Source organism: Diaphorina citri, unplaced genomic scaffold, assembly GCF_000475195.1.
Source record: "Diaphorina citri unplaced genomic scaffold, Diaci psyllid genome assembly version 1.1 scaffold663, whole genome shotgun sequence".
NCBI lineage: Eukaryota > Metazoa > Arthropoda > Insecta > Hemiptera > Psyllidae > Diaphorina > Diaphorina citri.
The window spans coordinates 81,534-106,805 of record NW_007378096.1 but is presented as its reverse complement, the minus strand read 5'-3'; the positions used below and the strand labels follow the sequence as shown (position 1 = coordinate 106,805).

Sequence of the window (25,272 nt, the reverse complement as noted above, 5' to 3'; positions counted from 1 at the left end):
AACTAAGCAAGGTCTATTGTATTAATTATGTATTGTACCATGTTAAACCCATAAAATACACGAGACCTTGTTTAGACTGCTGGGGTAAAGGGACTTTTTAGTCTCATTCGAGCAGGATAAACAAGGTATATTCTATTCTATTCTATTGTCATTGCATATCACAATCTGACATATCAAAAGAATACTAAACGCAAGGCTGAAGTTATTTTTCATCCTTCATTGGTTTAGATCCGAGGCTCATTCCTTATGCCACTTACGCTCAGATGGTCAGATAGACCCGGGTCTGTCAGACGGTCTGAGCGTAAGCGACGGGCATTAGAGGATTTCTCACTCTGAAATAGACTCCTGCAACATCTTTCAAACACAAAAAAGATGTCCTTAGAATGGCATAATAGAGCTTGTTAACTTTACAAAGAGAGTACTTCAACATCTCATAGTACCTATAACAAACTTGGGCCTTAAGAATACATAGGAAGCAGTAGGCAGCGGCTGCACAGCTCGGCAGCGCTGCCGGGTCGCGCTGCCCGGCAGCTAGGATCGGAACGCCACCTTTAGAAATCTAGATACCTACATACGCGGACCACAATTTGAGTTTAAACTTCGCTTTTCAGTTTAACTTTTGGATTAAGCAAATCTGGTTGGTTGATTACGAACTTTTCAGCCAATCAAATTACTTCATCAAAGAGTTAAACTCAAGCCAAAGTCAAACTCATTTTGTGGTTGACGTCATTCCTCATACCTTGTTGACATTATCATCCAACAATGTCAAATACTGTTTCAACATCTCCAAATAGCTATGTCGGTTTCTTCAGCGATGATCAGACGTTGAGCGATAGCGGTAGAGGTTTCCTTGCTTTCGTTCAGGGTGTTGATGAGCTCTTCGTTGTCCAGAATGTTGCCTGCAACAGAGAATGCGTTTCAATAGAACAGATATAGCGAGTACAAAGGGGTTTTTCACAAGTTAATATCAATTATCAGGACATGAGGTACACAATAGCTGCCTGGAAGAGACTGACAAGAAACGCCGACCCTATTTAAATAGAAAAAAAGGCTAGGAAGAAGAAGAGTATCCGACTTCTAAGAAATGGAATAGGAAATAATTGTATTGCAAAAAAAAGCCTCAGTGGTGAAGCGTTTAGCATGGAGGACTTTTGATCTGGAGGTTTGTGGTTCGAGTTCAAATTAAGTCATAAAATTTAGCGTTCATCAATCGGGGAACGACATTTGTGACAAGCATTTATGCTTAACACAATTCCTTAAAATTGCTGCGTAGGTACGCAAGTTGAAATTCAATTGGAGGTAGAAATGTAGAGCAGAATACTTTATAACTCACTCCAGTCTCTCCTGTTCTAAATCTGGCCTCTCTAATCTCATTACATCCGTATTCTATTCTATGCTAGAATCTCACCTTCTGAAGTAAACAAGAGTCGCAGAATATTGTCCTCGATCTCTTTCAGCATACTCTTGTCCTTATTCATGGTCACTATCGCCTGGTTTCTCTCTTGTTCTAAATCTGGCCTCTCTAGTCGCACAACATCGGCCATCAGTTGTTCCTCGAGGCCGGAGGAGGTTACGGTGAAATTGATGAGGCCGATTTGGATGCAGGTTTCGGGCAGGTAGTGGGGGTTGGGCAGTTTGGTGGTCAGGTAGAGACGGAACTTCGGATCGTAATCCACCACTGTGTCACCAAGCTTGATCAGCGTACGACCGCCTGATGGGGGAGAAAATGAGAGGGTTTTGCGTTCGATTTTTGATTTCCAAGTGAAAAACATATACCTACTTATCAGGTACCTATACAGCTCTCTCTGTGGGTGTCAAATACATTTAAAAAATAGCCCTTGTGTTGTTAGAAGAAAGAACATAATAATGGTGCCCATTCATCCTGCGCAACGCAAATAGGAATAGGACTGAAAAGTTCTCTTATTTCAGAAGTGGCCTACTTTCTGGCCAATTCATAACAATTTCATACCGCGGTCGGGATTGAACCTGTGTCCTAATGATTACCGTAGTTTGCATCAAATTATCCTCTAAAAGATAGTAAACGAAATGACTGAGTGGATTTCAAATTCATAAATATTCCCTGATATTCACGTACCTGAATTGAGAATATTGTTCACGTCCTCCAGGAATTCTTCCTGCAGGATCTGAGTGTCTGTCAACAGGAATACAGTGTCCTGATTCCTGGCACCGGCTAGCAGATAGAAACGACGTAGATCCTCATGGAATGAACTGTAGTCGTACGTACGGGTGAGCTCTATCTGGTGACATCTGGGGGTAAAAAGGAAGATACGTTCCGTTAAGAAAGGAGAAATAGTTAAGATTCACGCACACTTCGCATACATCTAGCTTGTTCCATCTATCACTTTACATTGGACCAAATGACCATTGGACCGCACACTTATCCAGCATGGATAAGTGTGCGTGGACCTTAAAGGCCGTTTCCACATATCCGATTTTTTTTCCAAATGTCCTGTAGATAACGTCATTTAAATGAGAGTGTTCCCACTACACACGACGCGATTTTTTCCGAACAAGAAGGGGGAACGGGCCTTTAGAATGGGTGATTTTATTTGCCCGATTCTGATTAGGCGCCCTGTAGGGTCCCCTTTTAAGAAATTCTTTGTTTCATGTCCGTGATTAAGTCACCGGTTATGTTCTTCTTCTTCGCCTTTTCCCATGTTCAGATGGGGTCGGCGTTTGTCGTCGGCCTCTCATTCAGCTTTGGAGTGATCGCATGGAATATTCTTTTTTTATAAAGGTTTTTTTTTTTTTTTTTTTTTTTTCTTCTTCTTCTTCTTCTTCTTCTTAGAAAACCGGAATTCTGTCAGAAAAGTTCACTCCTGTGCAACTACTTTGGGGTCTTTAGATGAGCACTTTAGATGATGCCAATCAAGATACATACATATATCTTCCTGCCTACTTTACAGTAAACTACTGGCTACAAGGCAACACATAAGTTATAATCACCTGTTCCTGTTTACATCATAATGCTTACATAGTTGTAACTTATTATGATGATGTGGTTAAATTCTCAAACAAGTGAGGACAAATTTCCATACCTTGGTTGGGATTGAACTCAAGGCTTCCTGATTACAAAGCCACTACACCACCGAAGCAGATATCGAACAAAGAACTTACCGGAAGTTATCTCCTACAGGACTCATGGATAGTACGACATGCAGCTTATTTCTCACTCTCCCTATGAAGAACTCATATACCACATCCCTGTCACCTTCATTCAGACCTGCCTCCTTGGCAGGCTGTCTGCATTGGGTCTGAACTTTCTCGTATTCGTCTGCTTCGAATAGATTGGGCACCTCACCTAGAGAATGAGACGAAAAGAGACGAATGGCCAATTGGAAAAAAAGTTGGTTTTAATCTAAAATCATGGTATAAGAGGTAAATAAATGTTGTGTTTTCGGAGCAGCGCCAGCCTAGTTAGCTTGGAAGGTGGTGCGTCTACGTTGTAAGCAGGTTCGAGTCTCGCCCGGGGCGGATTTTATCCTAAACCCTTGATATTTTAAGTAGTTTGCATCAAATTATCCTCTAAAAGATAGTAAACGAAATGACTGAGTGGATTTCAAATTCATAAATATTCCCTGATATTCACGTACCTGAATTGAGAATATTGTTCACGTCCTCCAGGAATTCTTCCTGCAGGATCTGAGTGTCTGTCAACAGGAATACAGTGTCCTGATTCCTGGCACCGGCTAGCAGATAGAAACGACGTAGATCCTCATGGAATGAACTGTAGTCGTACGTACGGGTGAGCTCTATCTGGTGACATCTGGGGGTAAAAAGGAAGATACGTTCCGTTAAGAAAGGAGAAATAGTTAAGATTCACGCACACTTTAATCCACCACTGTGTCACCAAGCTTGATCAGCGTACGACCGCCTGATGGGGGAGAAAATGAGAGGGTTTTGCGTTCGATTTTTGATTTCCAAGTGAAAAACATATACCTACTTATCAGGTACCTATACAGCTCACCGGCTAGCAGATAGAAACGACGTAGATCCTCATGGAATGAACTGTAGTCGTACGTACGGGTGAGCTCTATCTGGTGACATCTGGGAGAAGAAAGGAAGATACGTTCCGTTAAGAAAGGAGAAATAGTTAAGATCCACGCACACTTATCCATCACAAGTTGAAATTCAATTGGAGGTAGAAATGTAGAGCAGAATACTTTATAACTCACTCCAGTCTCTCCTGTTCTAAATCTGGCCTCTCTAATCTCATTACATCCGTATTCTATTCTATGCTAGAATCTCACCTTCTGAAGTAAACAAGAGTCGCAGAATATTGTCCTCGATCTCTTTCAGCATACTCTTGTCCTTATTCATGGTAGTTCCATCTATCACTTTACATTGGACCAAATGACCATTGGACCGCACACTTATCCAGCATGGATAAGTGTGCGTGGACCTTAAAGGCCCGTTTCCATACATCCGATTTTCAAATGTCCTGTAGGTAACGTCATTTAAATGAGAGTGTTCCCACTACACACGACGCGGTTTTTTCCGAACAAGAAGGGGTCATTTTATTTGTCCGATTCTGATTAGGCGCCCTGTAGGGTCCCCTTTTAAGAAATTCTTTGTTTCATGTCCGTGATTAAGTCACCGGGTATGGAGTTAATATTCTAAGTTGACTTCATCATAATATTGTCTGGTTCACCTGACAAATCTCAAACGGTTTATCCCAAGAATTCACTGAAGAGAGTAGTTCTTTCTTGACTCACTCCCTCATGGTTGGTTGATTACGAACTTTTCAGCCAATCAAATTACTTCATCAAAGAGTTAAACTCAAGCCAAAGTCAAACTCATTTTGTGGTTGCCGTCATTCATTATCCCATCAGGATAAAATCCGCCCCGGGCAGGAATCGAACCCGCGGCCTAGCGCTTACAAGGCAGACGCACTACCAACTAAGCTTAACTAGGCTGGCATCAAAGAGTTAAACTCAAGCCAAAGTCAAACTCATTTTGTGGTTGCCGTCATTTCTCATACCTTGTTGACATTATCATCCAACAATGTCAAATACTGTTTCAACATCTCCAAATAGCTGCTGGGGGTCACGTAGTAGTGCTTCCTCATTTCCTCGTAATATCGGAGCGTCATTTTCGACACACTCTCATGAATGGTATAGCACATTGGACTCAACTTTTTCACGAGCTCGTCGTTTTCGAGGGATTTGAGAGAGTTGGCAGCTACGGATTCGAGCGCCTCTTGTGGCCAATCGACGAACCAATCTATAGTGCAACAGTTCACCAGAGAGGGGAACATGCGACAGCGACGGCTGGAAGAAGAAACAGATAATCTCTGTGGCTTAGGATGTAATACTTTACATTTCTACAAGGACTCAGTTCAATAGGACGTAACGAGAACCACCTATCTGTGCTCATTTATAGTACCTACTTAAGTCGAATATACCTCATATAACCTATAGGGGCCGGTAATGTTCTTGTTTCCTCCTAGCTCTCGGTTGGCCATCTCAACCGGCCACACATATTCTGAAACAGAAATACCAGAGGCCGATAAATAAATAGGACCGGAAAATAAATAAAAAACATTCAGAGCCACAAAAAAATAAATTAAATAAATAAATCAATCAAATAAAAGTAGCATTAAGATGAAATAATAACTAATAATAACTCTTCACTTGAATAAGAGCATTAGTTATTATTTTCATCTTCATTCTTCATTCATATGGAACTTCACAAAGTTACAGAATCCTCCATCAAGAAATAAAAAGTAGGTCGGTAAAACATGTGGTAACACAAACTTTTAAAAGGTTTCTTCAGATATTTTGGACACAAACATTGCTCGAATCATCAGACATCACCAATATTGCAAGACGGGATTATGGGACACATTATGGGACCCGGAACGGAAACCATCCGAAAATACCCAAACCACGTCGGTGTATTCAGATAACCACAGAGTGCTGCCTATGTCTGTGGTTACGCCGCAAATAAACGTCTCTACCGCCAACAATACGTCAGTGCTTCTCAAACTTTGTGCCGTGAGATTTGGATTTAAAAAAATAAAATAAAAGTAAGAGAAATATCACAAAACTGATGAGATAAAGAAAGACAGAATCCCAAATTGAGGAAAAAAAAAGGCTTTAAAAAAATAAAATAAAAGTAAGAGAAATATCACAAAACTGATGAGATAAAGAAAGACAGAATCCCAAATTGAGGAAAAAAAAAGGACTGCGGCGCTATTAAAAGAGTATTTGTATCCACTCTTATACACCATATAAGTGCTGGAGGAGGGGGAGGGGTGCCGCGGAAAGATTGGATTCTTGAAAAGGGTGCCGCGGTGGTGACAACTTTGAGAAGCACTGCAATACGCCAAGAGTAGAATCGCGGGAAAAACTCGGGAAAAATATTTGAACGTAACAAACTACAATAGTGTATCGATCTACTCTATTTGACTACCGTAATATTCGGCGGTCAATGAACCCTGAGGTCTGCTGAGAAGTCTCAGAATATTGCCTATACTATTGGTACAGACTACAGGTACATACATAAGGACAGGCGTGGATTTGCGTTGGTCGTTACAATGTAAATTATTTAAATAATTTACATTGTTTATATAATAACAATATATTATTTAAATAATATATTGTTTATACGATATGGTGCCGGCCGGGAATGTCGACCCTATTTAAATAGGAAAAGGCTAGGAAGAAGAAGATTGTTTATATGTTTATATCGCAGGTTTCAACAGAACTGTTCTGGATAACACTCACCAAAGATCAACTAGCATGATGATTACCCGGATAGACACCATATGAAAAAGAAAAAAATACGCTCACCGAGCGTTGGGATCAACTCCTTCAGAGTTCCTTTAATCTTCCAGTCTGATAGACACCATATGAAAAAGAAAAAAATACGCTCACCGAGCGTTGGGATCAACTCCTTCAGAGTTCCTTTAATCTTCCAGTCTCAAGTTAGTGTCACATCAGACCCTTCCTAATTATGAAGCAGCTTCTCATTTCGATCCCTCTCTCAGGAGATCCCTGGAAACCTTTCCTCTCTCAAAAAGATCCGAAAGGGAATTCACTGGAGTCGAGTACTACTATTAATTCAGTATAGTTTCATTTTATTGCTCTGTATTCCATGATATCTACAAAAACGTCCTTGTTGAAACTTCATGAGTACAAGACCTTACTTCAGTCCCACCCTGTCAACATAAACAATCGGTATTTCCTAATTCCATTATTTTTCCAGGCCTGTTCAGTTGTCTACGTAACATTATGTATTATATCATCAATTCATTAACAGTATGATCGGTATGATTTAAATTTCCATTTCGCCTCTTTTGATACAAAATGATCACTGTTTACATTGCATCTTGTCTTACAAAGCGATGCTTTATTGTCAATTGCAACTTGGTGTGGCTGACAGGCTCTAAAAATCTGCGTCATTCAGATTCACATGGACAAATTCTTCTGATAAGGCCTGTTCAGTTGTCTACGTAACATTATGTATTATATCATCAATTCATCAACAGTATGATCGGTATGATTTAAATTTCCATTTCGCTTCTTTTGATACAAAATGATCACTGTTTACATTGCATCTTGACTTACAAAGCGATGCTTTATTGTCAATTGCAACTTGGAGTGGCTGACAGGCGCTAAAAATCTGCGTCATTCAGATTCACATGGACAAATTCTTCTGATAACAATTATTACACATTGATTACACCAAACACATTATCGTTAATTTGTAATCAAGAGTCTCTCTCTCCTAATGAACTTGACAATTTATCACCGCGCCGCTGTGGAATGAAAACAAAGGATGTCAAATGTGATCGATCATGTCGCGTACTATGATTCCATCATTTTGATTCAAAATCTGGTGTGAACATCACACGACTTTCTTTCTCCTATTGAATGATGCTGATTTGGGTGTTCTTCTCCAGTAACTTTTACAAGATCTCTACCTGAAAAACGCCAAAAAGCGGTTAAAATACCGCCAACCGTTGCATTGATCTTAACCAAGTTTCGTGTCGCATCCTTGTCATATTTGACAGCTGCATACCAAATTTCAAGTCTTACCGTTCTCGAGATATTTTGTTTACAGACAGACGGACGGGCATACACACACGGACCAATGGCTGAAAATTTGGATTTAGACTTGCATACCAAATTTCAAGTCTTACCGTTCTCGAGATATTTTGTTTACAGACAGACGGACGGGCATACACACACGGACCAATGGCTGAAACTTTGGATTTAGACTTTAGGGACCTCAAAACGTGTTTTGGCACTAAAAACTGACCATCGAAAAATTTGACCCGATTACATTACTTTCCTTCCTATAGGCATAGGTTAAGGGAAGTAACAAGACATGATGAGTAACGAGCCAAGATCTGATTTGTGACCAAACACGGATGTTTATGACATGACTATTTCTCTGACGCCCGGTAACAGAGTTGCAGATGACTACTACTATTTTCTGCAGTTACACTCAAAAACAAATGAGTAATCACCGGCCTACCTCTATGAGGTAATGGGTTATTTTCAAATGAAAAGAGAAAACTCAATGAAATGACAAGTCGACTCCAAATGCAGATGACCCCCTTATAGCCGTCATTACTTACGCTTGATACACATCTAATTAGAATGAGGAATTATATACTCTAAAGCTGTGTCCAGTTGTCCACACATAGTCGATCGACGACGACGAGATGAAGAGGTGAATCTATGTTGTCGAGGCAGTGTCCGATTTTAGTCGAAGTGTGGACACAGCTTAAGATCGCCAAAAAAGAGAAGGACAAACGAAAGAAAATGGTGAAAACAAAGGATAGACATCAGGGAAAAAGAAAAATGCGTACAAAAATAAACAAAGGGAATTCAGCCAAAAATGTGAGAACATACATAAATTCAACTCCCACATTGACAATATGACGACAGTGCACATCACATATCCTCAACTGAAAACCTACTCGTAATTCAAACATTTCACATATACTCGTAATTCAAACATGTGATCACTCGATATAAATTCACATGAGCTAATGAAGGCTACTTGTCAGCATGAAATATGAAAGGGCTAACCATCAGGAATGCGCCGGTCTGGTCCAGTTTCACATGGTCTGACGTAGATAGGAATGTTGGAGACTTAGTCATAATATAAATAGGCATACATCACACATGACATGCCAGTGGAGGGCACACCGAAATGGCAAATATTCCGAACGACCGCCACCGGCACTCTTCGGGATTCTTTGCTCAAACAAGGTCAGTTTTACAGGGAGAGAAATTAGTTTGAAGATCAATTCAAACCAACGCCTTTTCTACTTTTCTCATCTCTTTAGTATTAAAGAGATAGCAATCGAGCAGAAATCTTCATAGTGTGTTCCACTTTTCAACCTTTCCAAGCGAGAAAGTGTGGGTGAAGAAATGCAGAAAAGGAGCAGGAAAAGGGCAAGATGCACTAAAAAACTCAGTTTACCCTTCAGTGAACAACAAAAGAGAATGAAAATGATACAGAGAGAGGGAGTCAGGGAGGGAGAGGAAGGGATAAATTGGCACGGAGGAAAAATGGCAAATAAATGGCATCGAAAAGTAAAGTGCAGAGAAAAACTCACGCAAGAATAATGGCGGATAAAACAGACGAAGAGAAACAAAAGTTTGAAAAGTTGTTCCTTCACAAAAGAAACGAGAAAGTCGTGTAGAAAGTCATCCACGAGACAAGGAAAGTTTGCGAAAAAGACAATTAAAATGCAAACTAAGTATGATACTAATTAATCCATATTCTACGAGGTCACATCACGTTCTTGAAGAAAAGCTAAAATATGCACACAAGATAATTAACTAAAAAAAAAAGGTCATTTTCATCCTCCGCCGCGCCGTTCTTATTTCGTTGAAATGAAACAACTTCTACATTAGACTCGTGTTTCTTATCAGATGGGCGAGAAAAGACAATACTTCCCATTTCGGTGCTGGATCAACATGTGGTCTTAGCAAAGACTCAGTTTTGAAACAGAATACATAAAAAACATGCACGAGATCATTTTCATTCCTGCACCCTGACAAAGAAATAAGAAATGCATAACCACATTTTCCCACTTTCTACACGAAGGGACACAAGTAATCCGTCACTGATTTCCCAGACTACATCACCTACATCACACAGGAACAGGAAGACAGACCCGGGATGAGGCGACCCCCCCTATTCGCCACGTGCTGACCTAGATTCGTCAGCAGTTCTGAGGTGATATCAGGTTATGTGTTTCGAGTTCCTGCTCCTCAATCTTCCTCCCGACGCACGACGCAATGTCGACGTGACAGACAGCTGCTCTTGGGGATGACATTGAGGGGAAGAACGAAGGAATGAGGAAAGCAAAGTCGGAGGAAAAGTAGAAGAAAGATGAAGAGGAGGATAACAAGGTGGGCCCGTCCCTCCGGGATACGACGCAATGTCGACGTGACAGACAGCTGCTCTTGGGGATGACATTGAGGGGAAGAACGAAGGAATGAGGAAAGCAAAGTCGGAGGAGGAAGTAGAAGAAAGATGAAGAGGAGGATAACAAGGTGGGCCCGTCCCTCCGGGAATTTTCTAGCCCCTAGTTTATTCGATCGTGAGTAAAGAAAATCAGTACCTATGTACCTACCTAATTTGTTTAATATTCAGTTTATTATTATTCTTTGATTTTTCGATTTTACTTTCATGTAATGATTATTTTTCTACCTGTCTTTTTCCTCTCCATGGTATTTTCTTCAATTACGTCTCTATTTTCCTTCTTAATACGTGTTTTCCTTATTTCATTCGAAGCTTTTTTCCTCTCATTTTTTTTAATGTACTCTTCTCCTCCTTTCTTGTTCTAAACGTTTCTTCCTCCCTTGTTTTCCATTCCAGGCGATGAAGAAATCCCTCGGTTTTTTTTATATTTTACCAACTTTCCTAAGCAACAGATCCCAGCTTTTCCCATGGGTATCGTTTTATTTCTTCTCGAGCAACAAGTAAAGCAGTTGAAACTGGAAACTCTTTAAATTAAGAAAAAATATATAACAAAAATAGAACAATTAATCTACGATAATTAACCCAAATTGAACAAGACAAAATACTTAAATAGGACAACACCCTCAGTGGTGATATGAGTTGTCATAATATGCTGAAGCATACTCGTGAATTCATGGATAGAAAGAAGGCAATGAACTTATTAATCTATGATAATTAACCCAAATTGAACAAGACAAAATACTTAAATAGGACAACACCCTCAGTGGTGATATGAGTTGTCATAATATACTGAAACATACTCGTGAATTCATGGATAGAAAGAAGGCAATGAACTTGGGCTTTCCTGTCAAAATAATGCTCGGTGGATTACAAATGATTACTCCATTTCAGAGTACATTTCACTTGCCAATTTTTTCAAAGTTATAGGTCTGGATAAGGAGCCGACTCCAAACCACACAAATCACATTAACACTGGTGAAACCAGACACCCCATCAATGCAAGTCTAGACCAAGCACACCGTTTCCTGTCAAAATAATGCTCGGTGGATTACAAATGATTACTCCATTTCAGAGTACATTTCACTTGCCAATTTTTTCAAAGTTATAGGTCTGGATAAGGAGCCGACTCCAAACCACACAAATCACATTAACACTGGTGAAACCAGACACCCCATCAATGCAAGTCTAGACCAAGCACACCGAGCAACCTAGCAACCTACCAGATCCCAGACACAGTTGCAACGCACGCGGTCATATCAAACCAATTAGCTGATGCAAGTTAAAGCTAATCAACTGTGATGGTTGAAACTCTACACCCAGCCAATCACAGAGTATCAATGGCACCTCAAGATCCTCCTTCTAATGCTGATTCTTGTACTCGTACTTACCGGCAAAGTAAAAATTCTAATCACAGAGTATCAATGGCACCTCAAGATCCTCCTTCTAATGCTGATTCTTGTACTCGTACTTACCGGCAAAGTAAAAATTCTACACCTGTCTCCGTGAAAGTAAACATTACGTAAGAGTATGCCGAACAAGGAAAATTCAGAGAAAAATTGAGCAGGTTCAAAATGGCAAATACTTCCTTGTGTTGACCAGCAGCGAGTTGCTTCACCATTGTGTTGTTGACCCCGCGTAAACCTTTTATAATAGTGGAATGTAAACACTGGGCAAGGTTAAAGCCTAGGGCATTCTCTACCATCCTACCTACAGGCCGTTTTTCGGAAATACTTGATATTTAATTTAAATATTTTAAATTTTTGACCGGGTGGCAAATTCTTTTCCAGGTTTTCCAGGTCACGTACAAACCCTGTAATATCTATGGACATAGAGTCATGGACACAATATCTATGGACCCAGACTTCCAATATCTATGGACACAGTGGAGAGTTCTCTTCGTGTCTGCGCCACAAGTCACAAGTTCAGCTATGCCATTCATTCGAGCTACCTACTTCATCTTCCGAGACGAGGAATGCGAGTATGTGTACTAGTGCACTCTATTCCATTAGTCAGAATAGTATCTTGGTATCTTTATACAGGGTGAGCCATTGCTGCCGTGGAATAGTAACACGAGGTTTTTTGGCCTGTGGGTTAGTCTGAATAGTATCTATCTTTATACAGGGTGAGCCATTGCTGCCGTGGAATAGTAACACGAGCTTTTTGGCCTGTGGGTTAGTCAGAATAGTATCCTAGTATCTTTATACAGGGTGAGCCATTGCTGCCGTGGAATAGTAACACCAGGTTTTTTGGCCTGTGGGTTAGTCAGAATAGTATCCTAGTATCTTTATACAGGGAGAGCCATTGCTGCCGCGGAATACTCGCAGAGGAACATAAACTTTAATCTTCGTCACTCCGTGTGCTGTCGTTTTCCCACCACGCCGTCTATCGTCATAGAGTTGTTATGCTCTGCACCACATTTCTAAGCTAAAACCCTGTATTTAGATTTTTTTCAGCAAGAGTTTGATCTCAAGGTAATTCACATCTAGGAGGACTTGTTATTTCCTTTTGTGATTATCTGTATCATAATGGTGCGTGGGAAGGGGAAAGGGAGGCGGTATATCAATCTAACATCTGGCGGACCGATGTTGTGATTCCATAATTCCAATTGAATGAATCAAAACACGGATCGGCTATAGACGCTACGTGTTGAAGGAATGGGTAGTTTGGAATGTTGCTAATGGTTTTACTTGCTACTCCTTGTGAGATCTGATATCATGCTGGTGTGAACACTCCCCCAGAATCCCCAGATCACTCAAACGTTTCAAGATCAAAGAAATCAATTGAATATGTAAGAAGAGTTCATGGGGTGTCAAATAAAACCAACATGTTGTGCCAACCAACCATAGTGAAGTACCACTCAGTGTTAGCACCACAAATAAGACTTGAGATTAGAAATTCTTGGAGTGGCCCGGGTTTCCCTTTTTACGGAAATTTCCTTTGTAGAATCATGTCTTCCGACTGTAAAGGAAGCAGTAATGATCCTCCACCCAAGAAGGATAAACCAAAATGTGAGAGCACTCGACATGAGCCTACGAAAGAAAACAAACCATGCAAAGAGACCAAACCAAAGTCTAAGAAATCTAGTGAGCCAACTCAGAGTAGTCAACATAGCCCTGATAGTTTAGGCAAAACAGAAAGACAGACGTATGAGACGGTCGACTGCTAAGCGCAAGGGTGCTGGTTAGAATCCCAACCACAAGGCATGAAATTTTATCCTCATTTCAAACCTTTGTACAAGGACAGACAGAATGATTGTCCACGACTAGAACCTATCTGTTGCACAGCAATTAAAAGACTTTTTTTCTTTCCCAAGGATAATTTGTTTAAATTTCTGAAATCTACTTCGCCCCTAAGGCTAAATAGGTACAGTACAGAGTGAAGCGGAGAGCAAAGAGCATTTAAATAGAACTTTTTGCTCTCAGTTCTTTGCGGTTTGAAGACGTCACTTCCCTCTGTCGTTGTTTTCCTTTACTAGCTCGATTCTTCTTCTTCTTCTTCGCCTTTTCCCATGTTCAGATGGGGTCGGCTGGGGTTTGTCGTCGGCCTCTCAATCAGCTTTAGAGTGATCGCTTTGAGGCCAACTGGTTTTGGCTAAAACAAAATTTTCCGAGTGGGATGCCCTTCGCACTCAACCTTCGCTATTGATATAGCGTGAGGAAATTTGGACTAGTCTACTCCCTGTTTATAGTCCCCTAGCTAGACGCTGATCTACTCTCTGTTTTTAGTCCCTCAGCCAGACAGTCACCGGGTATGGAGTTAATATTATAAGTTGACTTCATCATAATATTGTCTGGTTTACCTGACAAATCTCAAACGGTTTATCCCAAGAATTCACTGAAGAGAGTAGTTCTTTTTTTATGACTCACTCCCTCACTGACTGACTGATTCAATCACTGACTAACTCACCCACTCAATCACTCACTCTTTATTCTTCTCGACTAACTTACTGATAGTCATTGATATGTGAGGCCAGAATGGTAAGCGACTGTTTGCCCATTCCACTGACTCCTACCAGGAGTGCATTGCCTCGTTCTGATCTCAGAATGCGAGCTATTCTAGTCACGTGACATACAGCGTCCATGAAGAACAGGAGGGACATGTCTTTCGAATACACGAGGTTGAAGTTCATGAGAAAATCCTGGAAATAGAGATAGAATAGAATATACCTTGTGGTATCCTGCTGGGATAGGACTGAAAAGTCCCTTTACCCCCGCAGTCTAACCAAGGCCTCAGATATTTTGACATATTATAGGGAACACATATTACAATTACAGTAAGAAAGTTTCAAGTGTATTAAGCACGAATGATTGTCCCAAACGATATTCCCTGGAATAGAAGAGAATATCTCCAGGTTTCTAATGTTAGAAATGACCTAAATGGGAATTAAGGAAATAAGGGCGAATCAAATCGAAATACCCCCTATTAAGAAATATGGGAGCATTAGTTAGTTGTTAGTTAATTAGTTGGTCTAGTGATAACGCGCTTGATTGCAGAAAGTTCGGGGTTTGATTCCTAGAGACGACAAAAAGTTTGCACAGGTAACTTTTTTCAACGGGTTACTTTCTGGCGTTCTCGAGTTGACCCAGCACCTGAATCGGAAGTATTGTGTTTCTTATCGTCCATTTGATGAGGGACATAACTACGGGATGGGCATGCTACGACATAGACCACATGCGTCTAATGTAGCAGTTGTTTCATTGGTATGACATAGAAACGGAGGTAAAAAAGAAACGCTAAGTACTTACCTAACATTGGGTTCGTCAGTAAACTGTTCCCTGGCAAACGCCTCGAATCGATCCCGCGACTCGTCGGTTAGATTTCCACCTACCGCCCATAGATAGGACCACAGGAATGTTTGGACCAATAGAGGACCGGTGTTTTCGCTGTTATGAGATCGATCTAACATGCCAGGCTCTATGAGGGTGGACTCCATCAGGTAAATGGATGGGTGACTTAAACATTATATTGGGAATAAAGGGAGAACGGGCTCTAGTCTTGATTTTCAATCATTACATAAGAAATTTGTATCATGCAAATGATTGATTCCGTGACTGACTGTTGCGGGGCCCACTCAGCCTCGTGAGGAAAATGAGTAGCTATGACACATAAATGAGCATAGCGACCGGTGCCAGCATGGTAGGTAAACATTGGATTTTAGGATTGTTGAGATATTGGGAAAATCCTACAATGCTGCAGTCAGGACCAAAGTTGTGACATAATAACACAAAGAAACTGCATTTACATATAAAGTTTATAAAGGTAAGCTGTTCTCTACCGCCTAAACCTTTAAAGCTCTATTATCAAGGTCAAATCCTTAATTGACTCGCAAGGTAGCGCCCCTCCCTAGTAAGCGCTAGGTAAAAAAAAAATCATGCCTCGGCTAGAATTGAACTCGTGCCTTCCTGTTTACCAGGCGAGGTTCTCACCTTGAAAATGACTTTCAACGTATCCTCAGTAGGTGACGGCAAGGAGAGAAGACCAAAGTGCCGCACGAAGCGTGGTGTGAGCGGCATTCTACCGCCGCCAGGGGGTGCACATGCCGTACATAGTACCACATCCTGGAGTGTCTTCCAGAACATCTTATCCCGATCATACAGGCCGCCGAAATCCAGGAACTGTCTGGAATAATTGAACGAACGAATAGAGGGTGTCGAAATGTCGATATTTTAACATCAGCCATTCAATAGTTTTTTTATGGCTTTCTTTTAAGTGGCAGAGTTCTCCTGGAGGCTCTTCCACCCAACCACTAAATGTTTCTTTCACTGTGAACCTTCAAGATATTTCACCTGAGAGGTCTTGAAGGCCCCTAGACTTTATCCCCCTTCATAAGGTGTGTCCAGACATAGTCGACCGGCCGTCGATTGACTAGGCGAAACTTATGTTATCGTGGCAGTGTGGACGGTTCAGTCGATGTTTATCGAAGGCCGGTCGACTATATTTGGAGATTTGGACACACCCTTATAATGTAAGTATAATTTATCAAAGGAGAGGTCTGAACCCCCGCCTTAGACGAAATGTGTTTACCTGAGCAGTTCAATAGGGGGTTGAGCCCCATAGGTTTCCAGCTTGGGCATATTGACATCGTCCACAAACACAGCCAGTCTCTTGCCCAGTGGCGCGCCTAGCAAGGTTTTGGTCCGCTTGTCCAGTTTGCCCTCTAGAATTTCCTGAGTGCGGGCACTGGATGTCTGAGCGGAGAAGTTAATGGTCAGGGCTGCCCAAGTGTTCGACGCGAGGAGCTTGTTCAGAATGGACCGCGCCACGACGGTTTTACCAACCCCTGGAAATAGAGATGTGAGAAATGCGCTTTTGACTGTTCGGTTAAATTGGAAGGGACGCCTTCTTTCAATCATCGACATTAAGGGACTACTTTAAAAAGAACAGTGGGAAGAGGGGAGAAAAAAAAGTGGTACTTGTTCCGAAGTCACGTCAGTGGATAATTGCTACAAAAAGGAGCTATCACAATTTGAGCAGTGACCAGTGTTATTATAGGGTTAGGTTAAACAAGAGCTTTCTTTTTCATTGTCGTGGCTTCTGAATATTCACCCTAACTTAGGATAGGAATACTGAAAAAGATGCGGGAAGACATCTTACCAGTAACTCCAGTAAACATAACCGGATGATTGACTAGCAATAGCTTCTCCATGATGGAACCAAACCGAATGGTATCTATCGTAGGTACCATCATGTCGAAAAACGGCATGGTAGGGTCGTAGGTAAATATGGGGGTGATAGTGGTCCATGGAGTAAGCTGTTTGGTATCCTTGCTCACGAAGTAAGACCGCAGGTCCGGATCTTTACCAAGGCTGAAAATAAGTATTGGAAAACAACTATTTTTTAGAATGGAATAGCGTTTCTCCACATAAGAATAGAATAGTTTCCCTGTATTACAATAGAAGAGAATATCTCCAGGTTTCTAATGTTAGAAATGACCTAAATGGGAATTAAGGAAATAAGGGCGAATCAAATCGAAATACCCCCTATTAAGAAATATGGGAGCATTAGTTAGTTGTTAGTTAATTAGTTGGTCTAGTGATAACGCGCTTGATTGCAGAAAGTTCGGGGTTTGATTCCTAGAGACGACAAAAAGTTTGCACAGGTAACTTTTTTCAACGGGTTACTTTCTGGCGTTCTCGAGTTGACCCAGCACCTGAATCGGAAGTATTGTGTTTCTTATCGTCCATTTGATGAGGGACATAACTACGGGATGGGCATGCTACGACATAGACCACATGCGTCTAATGTAGCAGTTGTTTCATTGGTATGACATAGAAACGGAGGTAAAAAAGAAACGCTAAGTACTTACCTAACATTGGGTTCGTCAGTAAACTGTTCCCTGGCAAACGCCTCGAATCGATCCCGCGACTCGTCGGTTAGATTTCCACCTACCGCCCATAGATAGGACCACAGGAATGTTTGGACCAATAGAGGACCGGTGTTTTCGCTGTTATGAGATCGATCTAACATGCCAGGCTCTATGAGGGTGGACTCCATCAGGCTACATATCATACGAGCCTTGCTGACGTCAACCTGCCGGCCAAAAAGTATCCAAAAATAAAAAAATTTTTTTTTTTTTTTTTTTTTTTTTTTTTTTTTTTGAAGCGTTCATTTTCCCAAAAACTTTGGTAGCGTTCATTTTCCCAAAAACCCAAAAACTTTGGCAAAAAATTATACAGAGAATAAGCGACAAGAAAAACCACGTTTTTATTATTATTATTATTTTGTCCTAATTCAAGCTGGAGAAAAAAGGGTATTAAAAAATAATAATTAAGAAAGAATGAAAAAAAAACACGTATTTTATTTACTTTTTAAAAAGGTAATAGTTGAAATTCAGAAAAAGGGAAGAAAAGATTAAAAAAGTAAAAAAAAAAAAAAGAAAGACGATTCACTCCTGAAAGCTTCTGAACAATCTGAACCAGTCGGCTGACCACATAGAACTGACTGTACTTGGTGCTGAACTTTCTAGCCGATTCCAAGCCAAATGCATCGAAGGCAAAAGTGTTTATGGCGTAGAAATTTTCTTCGATTCTGATTGGCTGTCACATCATCCAATATCGTTTGGGTCAAGCTGACTCCAGACGGTCGGGAAATCTGTCTTAAATTTTACACGGGTTCTCACTTTCTCACGTGGTTAATTTAAGACCGGTTTTAGCGTCACCTATGCTAAGCCCAGCTAAGCTACGCCGAGCAAGGCCTATAAATGGATGGGTGACTTAAAGTCAATTGAGTAATTGTGGGAATCCAGTGTGTTGTGTTCAACTGTTCAGACACTTTGGATTACAAGGTAAAGGTTCTTCTGTTCAGATAAGTATAATTAGAATAGAATATACCCTGCTTATACAGCCGGAATGAGACTGAAAAGTCTTTTTGCTCCCGCAATCTAAACAATATATTTGTAACTCATATATTTGTAACTTGAGCCTGTAGTGCTTAGGACTCTCAGCTTATAACAAGGAGTCCCATTATGCCAAAAATCGGTCAAGACGCTCGTCTGGTTAACCGAAGGGCGTAAATTCAATTCCAACCGTGGCGTGGTATGAAATTTCGTCCTCGATATAATATTATGAGAATTGGATCACACTAATAGTAGTAATTCACTACTGCTCTAAAAGGACTCTTTAGTCCTATTTGAGCAGTATAAACAAGCACTTTATTACTTTCTATTACCAACATTTTTATTTTCATCTCTTCTCTATTTTCAGATCATGGGCCGATTTTTCGGTGGCATGGCACAGTCAGGTGCTTGGATTTGTTTTGACGAGTTCAACCGTATTGATATTGAGGTGCTGTCTGTTATAGCTCAGCAGTTGATTTGTATTACCAACGCCAAGATGGCCGGAGTTAGCACGTAAGTAAAAGGGAGAAATACATGTAGGTGCAATAGTCCTACATACTGGACTCCGCACATAGGAATTTCGTCAGAAAAGACCCCCATTTCAATGTAATGTAATGCAAAAGGAAGGAATTTTAATGTTAAATTATTTATGAAGCACGACAAATGCTCTCCCAAATGTTTTTCCCCGATTAATTTACTATGCTAAATTTTATGATTTGACTTGGACTTGAACCACCAACCTCCAGAGGTACCCTCAAAAGAGCCAGTGTTATTGTCTGTGGCTTGACAGGGCTGGTTTTGTCTCAGTTTTACGTCCTCCAGCGAGACGAAACGGACACCTTCAAAGAGCGGGCAAGTTTTGGGGGGACATATTATGGGTCTGAAAAGGGAGACACCGAATAACGGACACCTCTAAAATAGCGGATAATTTTTGGGAAACAGGGATAAAATTGTGTCAATTAAGCGAACACCTCCCGCTTAATAGATTCTCAAAATAACAAAGATTTTTTTCCTCTTATAGGGTTCTGATAATTTTCAAAGATTTTCCAACGAATCACTAAGGTTAAGCAACGTTGTGCTTTTTATCTGGACGGATGTCCTTCCTGGTACCGCTAAGGTATTTCATTCATAGTGCACTTAACCTCGCGAGAACAATAACTAAGTTGATTGCCTCGAGTTGATGACTTTGAAATCGTCCCGAAATCGAAGAGAGGATAGGAGAAAGCCAGCCGATTCGAGAACGAAGCTTTTGTGTTTAGGATAAACATCTCCCAGGTCCCGTTTCAATTTTTGTCACGCCAGCAAACGACGACAGTTTAAATCGATAAAGCTAAAAAGTCTATTTACAAACCAGAAACAGTCCAGCATCATCAGCCAGGAACTTGGGCAGGTTGGAATCCCTCAGAGCCCGAATGAGGACCACATCTTCATTCTTATCAGGATTAGCTCGCTTCAAACTCCCAGCCATGACTAGAACTGACTTCACAGCTCTCATACCGAAGTCATAATGATCTTGCTGGGATAACTGCTCGCTACATAGCTTGTACATGTTTACCTGCAAGGAAATGTGATCCAATAGCTTTCGTGAGTTTTTTTTTTTTCTCGAACGGATGTGTTATCGTTCCAAAACTTAAGAGGGATAGTCAGCTATTCCAAGAGCGAATGTCTGTCTAGGGGAACAAAAGTGGACGCGGCACACAAGGGATCAAGAAGAGACATGGTAATATCTGTTTAGGTTTAGGGTAAAGTGCGTCCCAAGCAAAAATCAAACCCGCAACCCAGCGCTTACAACACAAACGCGCTACCTTCCAGGCTACTAAGCTTGTTTAAACCTTTCGTCTAATTAAGGTTTTTGGTGTCTATTTCGTGTTAATATAGGCCGGGCGGTGCTTCGAACTCTTGACGTTCGCGTGGCTCCCGGCAAGCTTGATGATATCGGGGACATTGACAAACGCTTCAAAAACTCACCATTTTCTGCGCCAAATTTTTTGACGACTCGAAGCCCTCCGAGTACAAAACGACCTCGGCTATCAATCCATAATCCGGTACCATCATGGCCATCGGCCGGAACAAGGCCTTCAAATTATCCGGCAGCTCCGTACGGCCTGCATAGCCAGGATTCATAGTAATGAAGGCCGCACATGACGGCACCAAGTTGATCATCTTACCCTCGAATAAGAACCTGAGGGAGTGAACATGTTGATGTTGAACTAAGCAGTCTTCTTCCTATCTTTTCCCTACTTCAATAGAGCTGGTGTATGTTGAACTAAACAGTGAAGGTGTTAATAATAAAAGTTATTGTTGAGATACATATTATTGTAGTTGTCCCAGGGAAAGAGGGACCCTATACTTATGCAGAAATTTTCATGGATTTTTTTTTTTTTTTTTTACTGAATGCACCTTGAAAAAGAAGGAAGAGCAAAAAACACTCACCTGGTGGATGGCAGTCGCACAAAACTTCCGCACAAAGTTCAAGCCAGGGTCCACATATTTCTCAAACAAGGCCAGAATCACCTCTTCAAACTCTTCCCGAATCAGGGGTACTTTATCAAACAGGAGGTTCAGCCATGATTTGACGTAGGGTGTCCATCCTAATGTTTTGGCATCTACGTAGACCATACCACAGCGACTGACCGTGGCCGGCGAAGCCTGCGAGAGGTCTTGTACCTCGAACATCATGTGAACCTGAGAATATGATGGAACGAACGGAGTGAGGTCTGAGTTTTACCTCGACAGTTTTGCATTTGTTTTGTACATGGGTATGTCGGTTTATTCTACCATAACTTTCCATTGATTAGTTTGATTGTGATGAAATTAGTCAAAAATTAAGGTAATTTGCTTGGTTGTTTAAGGGCCAAGTGGTACCTTTTTCATTACGTTTCTTTCCCATCGAGTAAGCTTATATCAGTCTGTGCGTTTCCTATCATTTGATCTAGTCCCATTTAACTTGATGATTTCTAAGGCCAGCCTCTCACTATCAGGTAGACCTGTTCAGCCGTACTTGTCAGGTCTATCTGACAAGTACGGCTGGCCTCTCACTATCAGGTAGACCTTTTCAGCCGTACTCTACCTGACAAGTACTTCTTCTTCTTCTTCTTCTTCTTCTTCTTCTTCTTCTTCTTCTTCTTCTTCCTCTTTTTTTACCACCTTTTCTCGTGTACAGACGGGGTCGACGTTTTCGTCAGCCTCTCAATCAGCCCTAACTAGAGTGGTTGCTTTGGGCTGACATTTGGTTTTGGCTACAAATTTCACTCCCTTTGCCATTTCTTTTGCAAGAGAAATTCAGGCTGGTATACTTCCTGTTTAAAGTCCTCCAGCCAGACAAAGCTGATCTACTCCCTGTTTAACGTCCCCCAGCCAGACTTCATAGAGATACATATAAGAGACTCACAAAGTCTAGGAGGCAGGAGAACCTTGCCACTCAAAAGAAAGCCATAAAAAAAGCTGACAAAAACTAATTCTACCCGTCTCTAAATTCCGTATCTCACCTGCTATCCCGTCAAAACATTTGCCCAGATGTGGCTGCACGGCCTGGGGGTTTCTCGCCTGTCCCAATATCTCCAGAAGTTCTTCATTCGACAAGAAGTAGAAGCGAGGGAAGGCGGACCTCTTCACGTCCAAATAGGACTCTAGGCTCTTCAGAATACTCTCCAGATGGGCGTTGTTGGTCTGGAAGGCCGGCAGAAAGTCGGGGGAGGTGGCCGTGGAGAAGGCCTGAGGCTTTTCGGCCGTTTTGGCCATCGTGTCCTTTGAGGAAGAGAGAAATGGAAGTTGACAAATCACACTAAACTAGAACCTGCACCCAGTAAACCTTAGGTTTCGATTAAAACCTCAGGTTTGTTTCCCACCCGAATTTTATCCCCAACAAATAAGGTTCGTTCTCGGAACAGCTGGCTTTCTAATATCCTGCATTCCTTCCTTCTTCGCTTTCGGGACGATAAGGTCTTAGCAGTTGCAGTTCCCTTTATCAAACCTTTTAAAAATTATCTTTTTCTTCGCCTTTTCCCGTGTTTTTGTGGATGGATGGTGGATGCCCTCCGCACTCAACCTTTGCTATTTCTTTAACCTCCTAAAATCAATCCTCTTAAAAAAAAAAAAAAAAAAAAAAAAAGGGAAAAAAAAAAAAAAAAAAAAATGGTTGATAAAAGAACAGAGTAGCTTACCTTCCAGAATTTGTCCACCTCTGTAAACAGTTTACTCTCATTAGGCAGTTGTTTCTGTATATCAGGCCCAGTGAATATGGACTCCAGATATAGCCAGTTGTTCTGGAAGTTAATCCACTCATCCAGGGTTTTCGAGAAGAGGAACAACATTTGCCGCCATTGTTCTGCACTCTCACGGATTTGGGCGACTTGCCTAGGGAGGAAAAATATGAAAATTTTTTTAAAAAAAAAAAAAAAAAAAAATCTGGTGTTATCATCACACGACTTTCTACCTATTACGGGTAGGTAGATTTGCGGAACTGGAAAAAAAATCGTTGACAAAAGGGAGTATCGAGCCAGTAACTTCTTAACTGTAAGTCGGATTAGTGATAAAAGTTGCCGTATTCGATTTTTCCACATATTATTGCAATGATCGAATCTCTGTGTCACGTTCAAGTGGTCTGAGGCTAAAGGTAAAGGACTAAACAAATCAGACAAAACAAAGGACAAATATTCAGGTGAAAACTTGGAACTCGCATCATTAGTGAACGCGTTCCATCTGGATTGACTTAAGACCGCGTTTTACGAAGTCGGAGTTGGCTTCAATTCTGGATTGAATTTCAATTCTGGATTGAATCTCAATTCTAATTTGGTAAACCCCGCTCTTAATCTTACCTAGAGCTTTGAAAACTTGGAACTCGCATCATTAGTGAACGATTTCCATCTGGATTGACTTAAGACCGCGTTTTACGAAGTCGGAGTTGGCTTCAATCCTGGATTGAATCTCAATTCTAATTTGGTAAACCCCGCTCTTAATCTTACCTAGAGCTCAGTATAGTGGCAAGACTAATAAGGGATTCGTCCAGAATGGTTTGCACTTCTTCCAGACCTGCCAGAATAAACACGTTCTTCGAATCCCGGTGTGGAATGCACGTGAACTCCAGGTTTTTCCAGGTCGTTTCAATCTGGAAGTCGGAAATAATAATCTCTTAAGTACTTATGTTCCGTGTCCGAACCATCAAAATGCCAATCAAATGATATTTTCCCAATGGGATGCCATTCTCGTTGGTTCCTCCTTTGTATAACTTTCATTATTATTATCTTATTTTATTTTATTTATTATTTTTTTTTTTTTTTATATGGATAACTGTTACACGAGGAAGAATTAATGTCATAGGATCTTGCAAAGTGCTCAATATCGGAGTATTTTAAAAAACGGTGATTGTTGACTTTCATCGAACAAAATGTCATTTTGTTAAAAAAAATTGCCAAAAAGCAATTCCCCATAGTTCAATTACTGGGTTCAGAGCACCATCCAAGGTTTATCTGTTGTTCAACAACTTGGATGCCCGTGTACAACACAAGAAAAGTCGACTACCTGACCCTGTATGGTATGGTAATGTTTTCATTTGATTGCTTTATGGAGTGATTATGTAATCATCAAATGATATTAACAGCGGTGGTATATCTTAATAGAATATTTTTTTTACTCCACGTTTCAAACCAATTTCTAACCAGCCGGTTCCAGATTGATCTCGCTCATTATTAATTTAAACATTGTGGATACACTTTGTAATAACTTTCCGAGATGAATTGGTCTGTCTGGAGAGATAGCTTGATGTCTGGCCATCTTGTGGTTCATATACCAAGGAGTTAGTTGAGTTCTTTTCTCCAATGTACAAGGTGAATCGATCAAATCACCGTGATCAAAACGGTGACGTCATCCAACTTCATGATAGCCAATAGGCAGCTTTGGTATACTTTATTTATTACCTGGAACTGCATTTTCTACAATAACATCATCTGTTAACTATCAAAGGATTGCCTTGTGAATTCGAATCGATCAAATCACCGTGATCAAAACGGTGACGTCATCCAACTTCATGATAGCCAATAGCCAGCTTTGGTATACTTTATTTATTACTTGGAACTGCATTTTCTACAATAACATTTTCGATCTGTTAACTATCAAAGGATTGCCTTGTGAATTGGAATCGATCAAATCACCGTGATCAAAACGGTGACGTCATCCAACTTCATGATAGCCAATAGCCAGCTTTGGTATACTTTATTTATTACCTGGAACTGCATTTTCTACAATAACATCATCTGTTAACTATCAAAAGATTACCTTGTGAATTCCATGTTGAGTGTTTGGGGACATAATTACCATCATAGAATGCAAATGATTGTATCAATTATGCTCGCAAAATCTGAATTTATTACACGCACAGGGCTCAACTGGCAAAACACACGAGGCTCATTCTTAACACGAAAATCCAAATTTTACTTCCTTCCTGTCTTCTTATTAAAGAAGAACTT

General features: G+C 40.8%; 1 protein-coding gene across 1 annotated transcript in view; it reads right to left on the bottom strand.

The window, feature by feature from the left end:
• LOC103511005 (dynein heavy chain 6, axonemal-like) overlaps window positions 1–24,684 on the bottom strand; it is a 38,380-nt gene extending 13,696 nt beyond the window's left edge. The window contains 18 exon segments of the mRNA XM_026824889.1: window positions 1,409–1,711; window positions 2,096–2,258; window positions 3,138–3,322; window positions 3,615–3,787; window positions 14,421–14,611; window positions 14,775–14,799; window positions 15,219–15,400; window positions 15,849–16,092; window positions 16,498–16,753; window positions 17,068–17,279; window positions 17,780–18,003; window positions 20,160–20,363; window positions 20,777–20,990; window positions 21,267–21,493; window positions 22,301–22,555; window positions 22,972–23,164; window positions 23,773–23,936; window positions 24,652–24,684. Of these exon segments, the coding sequence (XP_026680690.1) occupies window positions 1,409–1,711; window positions 2,096–2,258; window positions 3,138–3,322; window positions 3,615–3,787; window positions 14,421–14,611; window positions 14,775–14,799; window positions 15,219–15,400; window positions 15,849–16,092; window positions 16,498–16,753; window positions 17,068–17,279; window positions 17,780–18,003; window positions 20,160–20,363; window positions 20,777–20,990; window positions 21,267–21,493; window positions 22,301–22,555; window positions 22,972–23,164; window positions 23,773–23,936; window positions 24,652–24,684 (3,448 nt within the window).
• Between the last annotated feature and the right edge of the window lie 588 nt (window positions 24,685–25,272).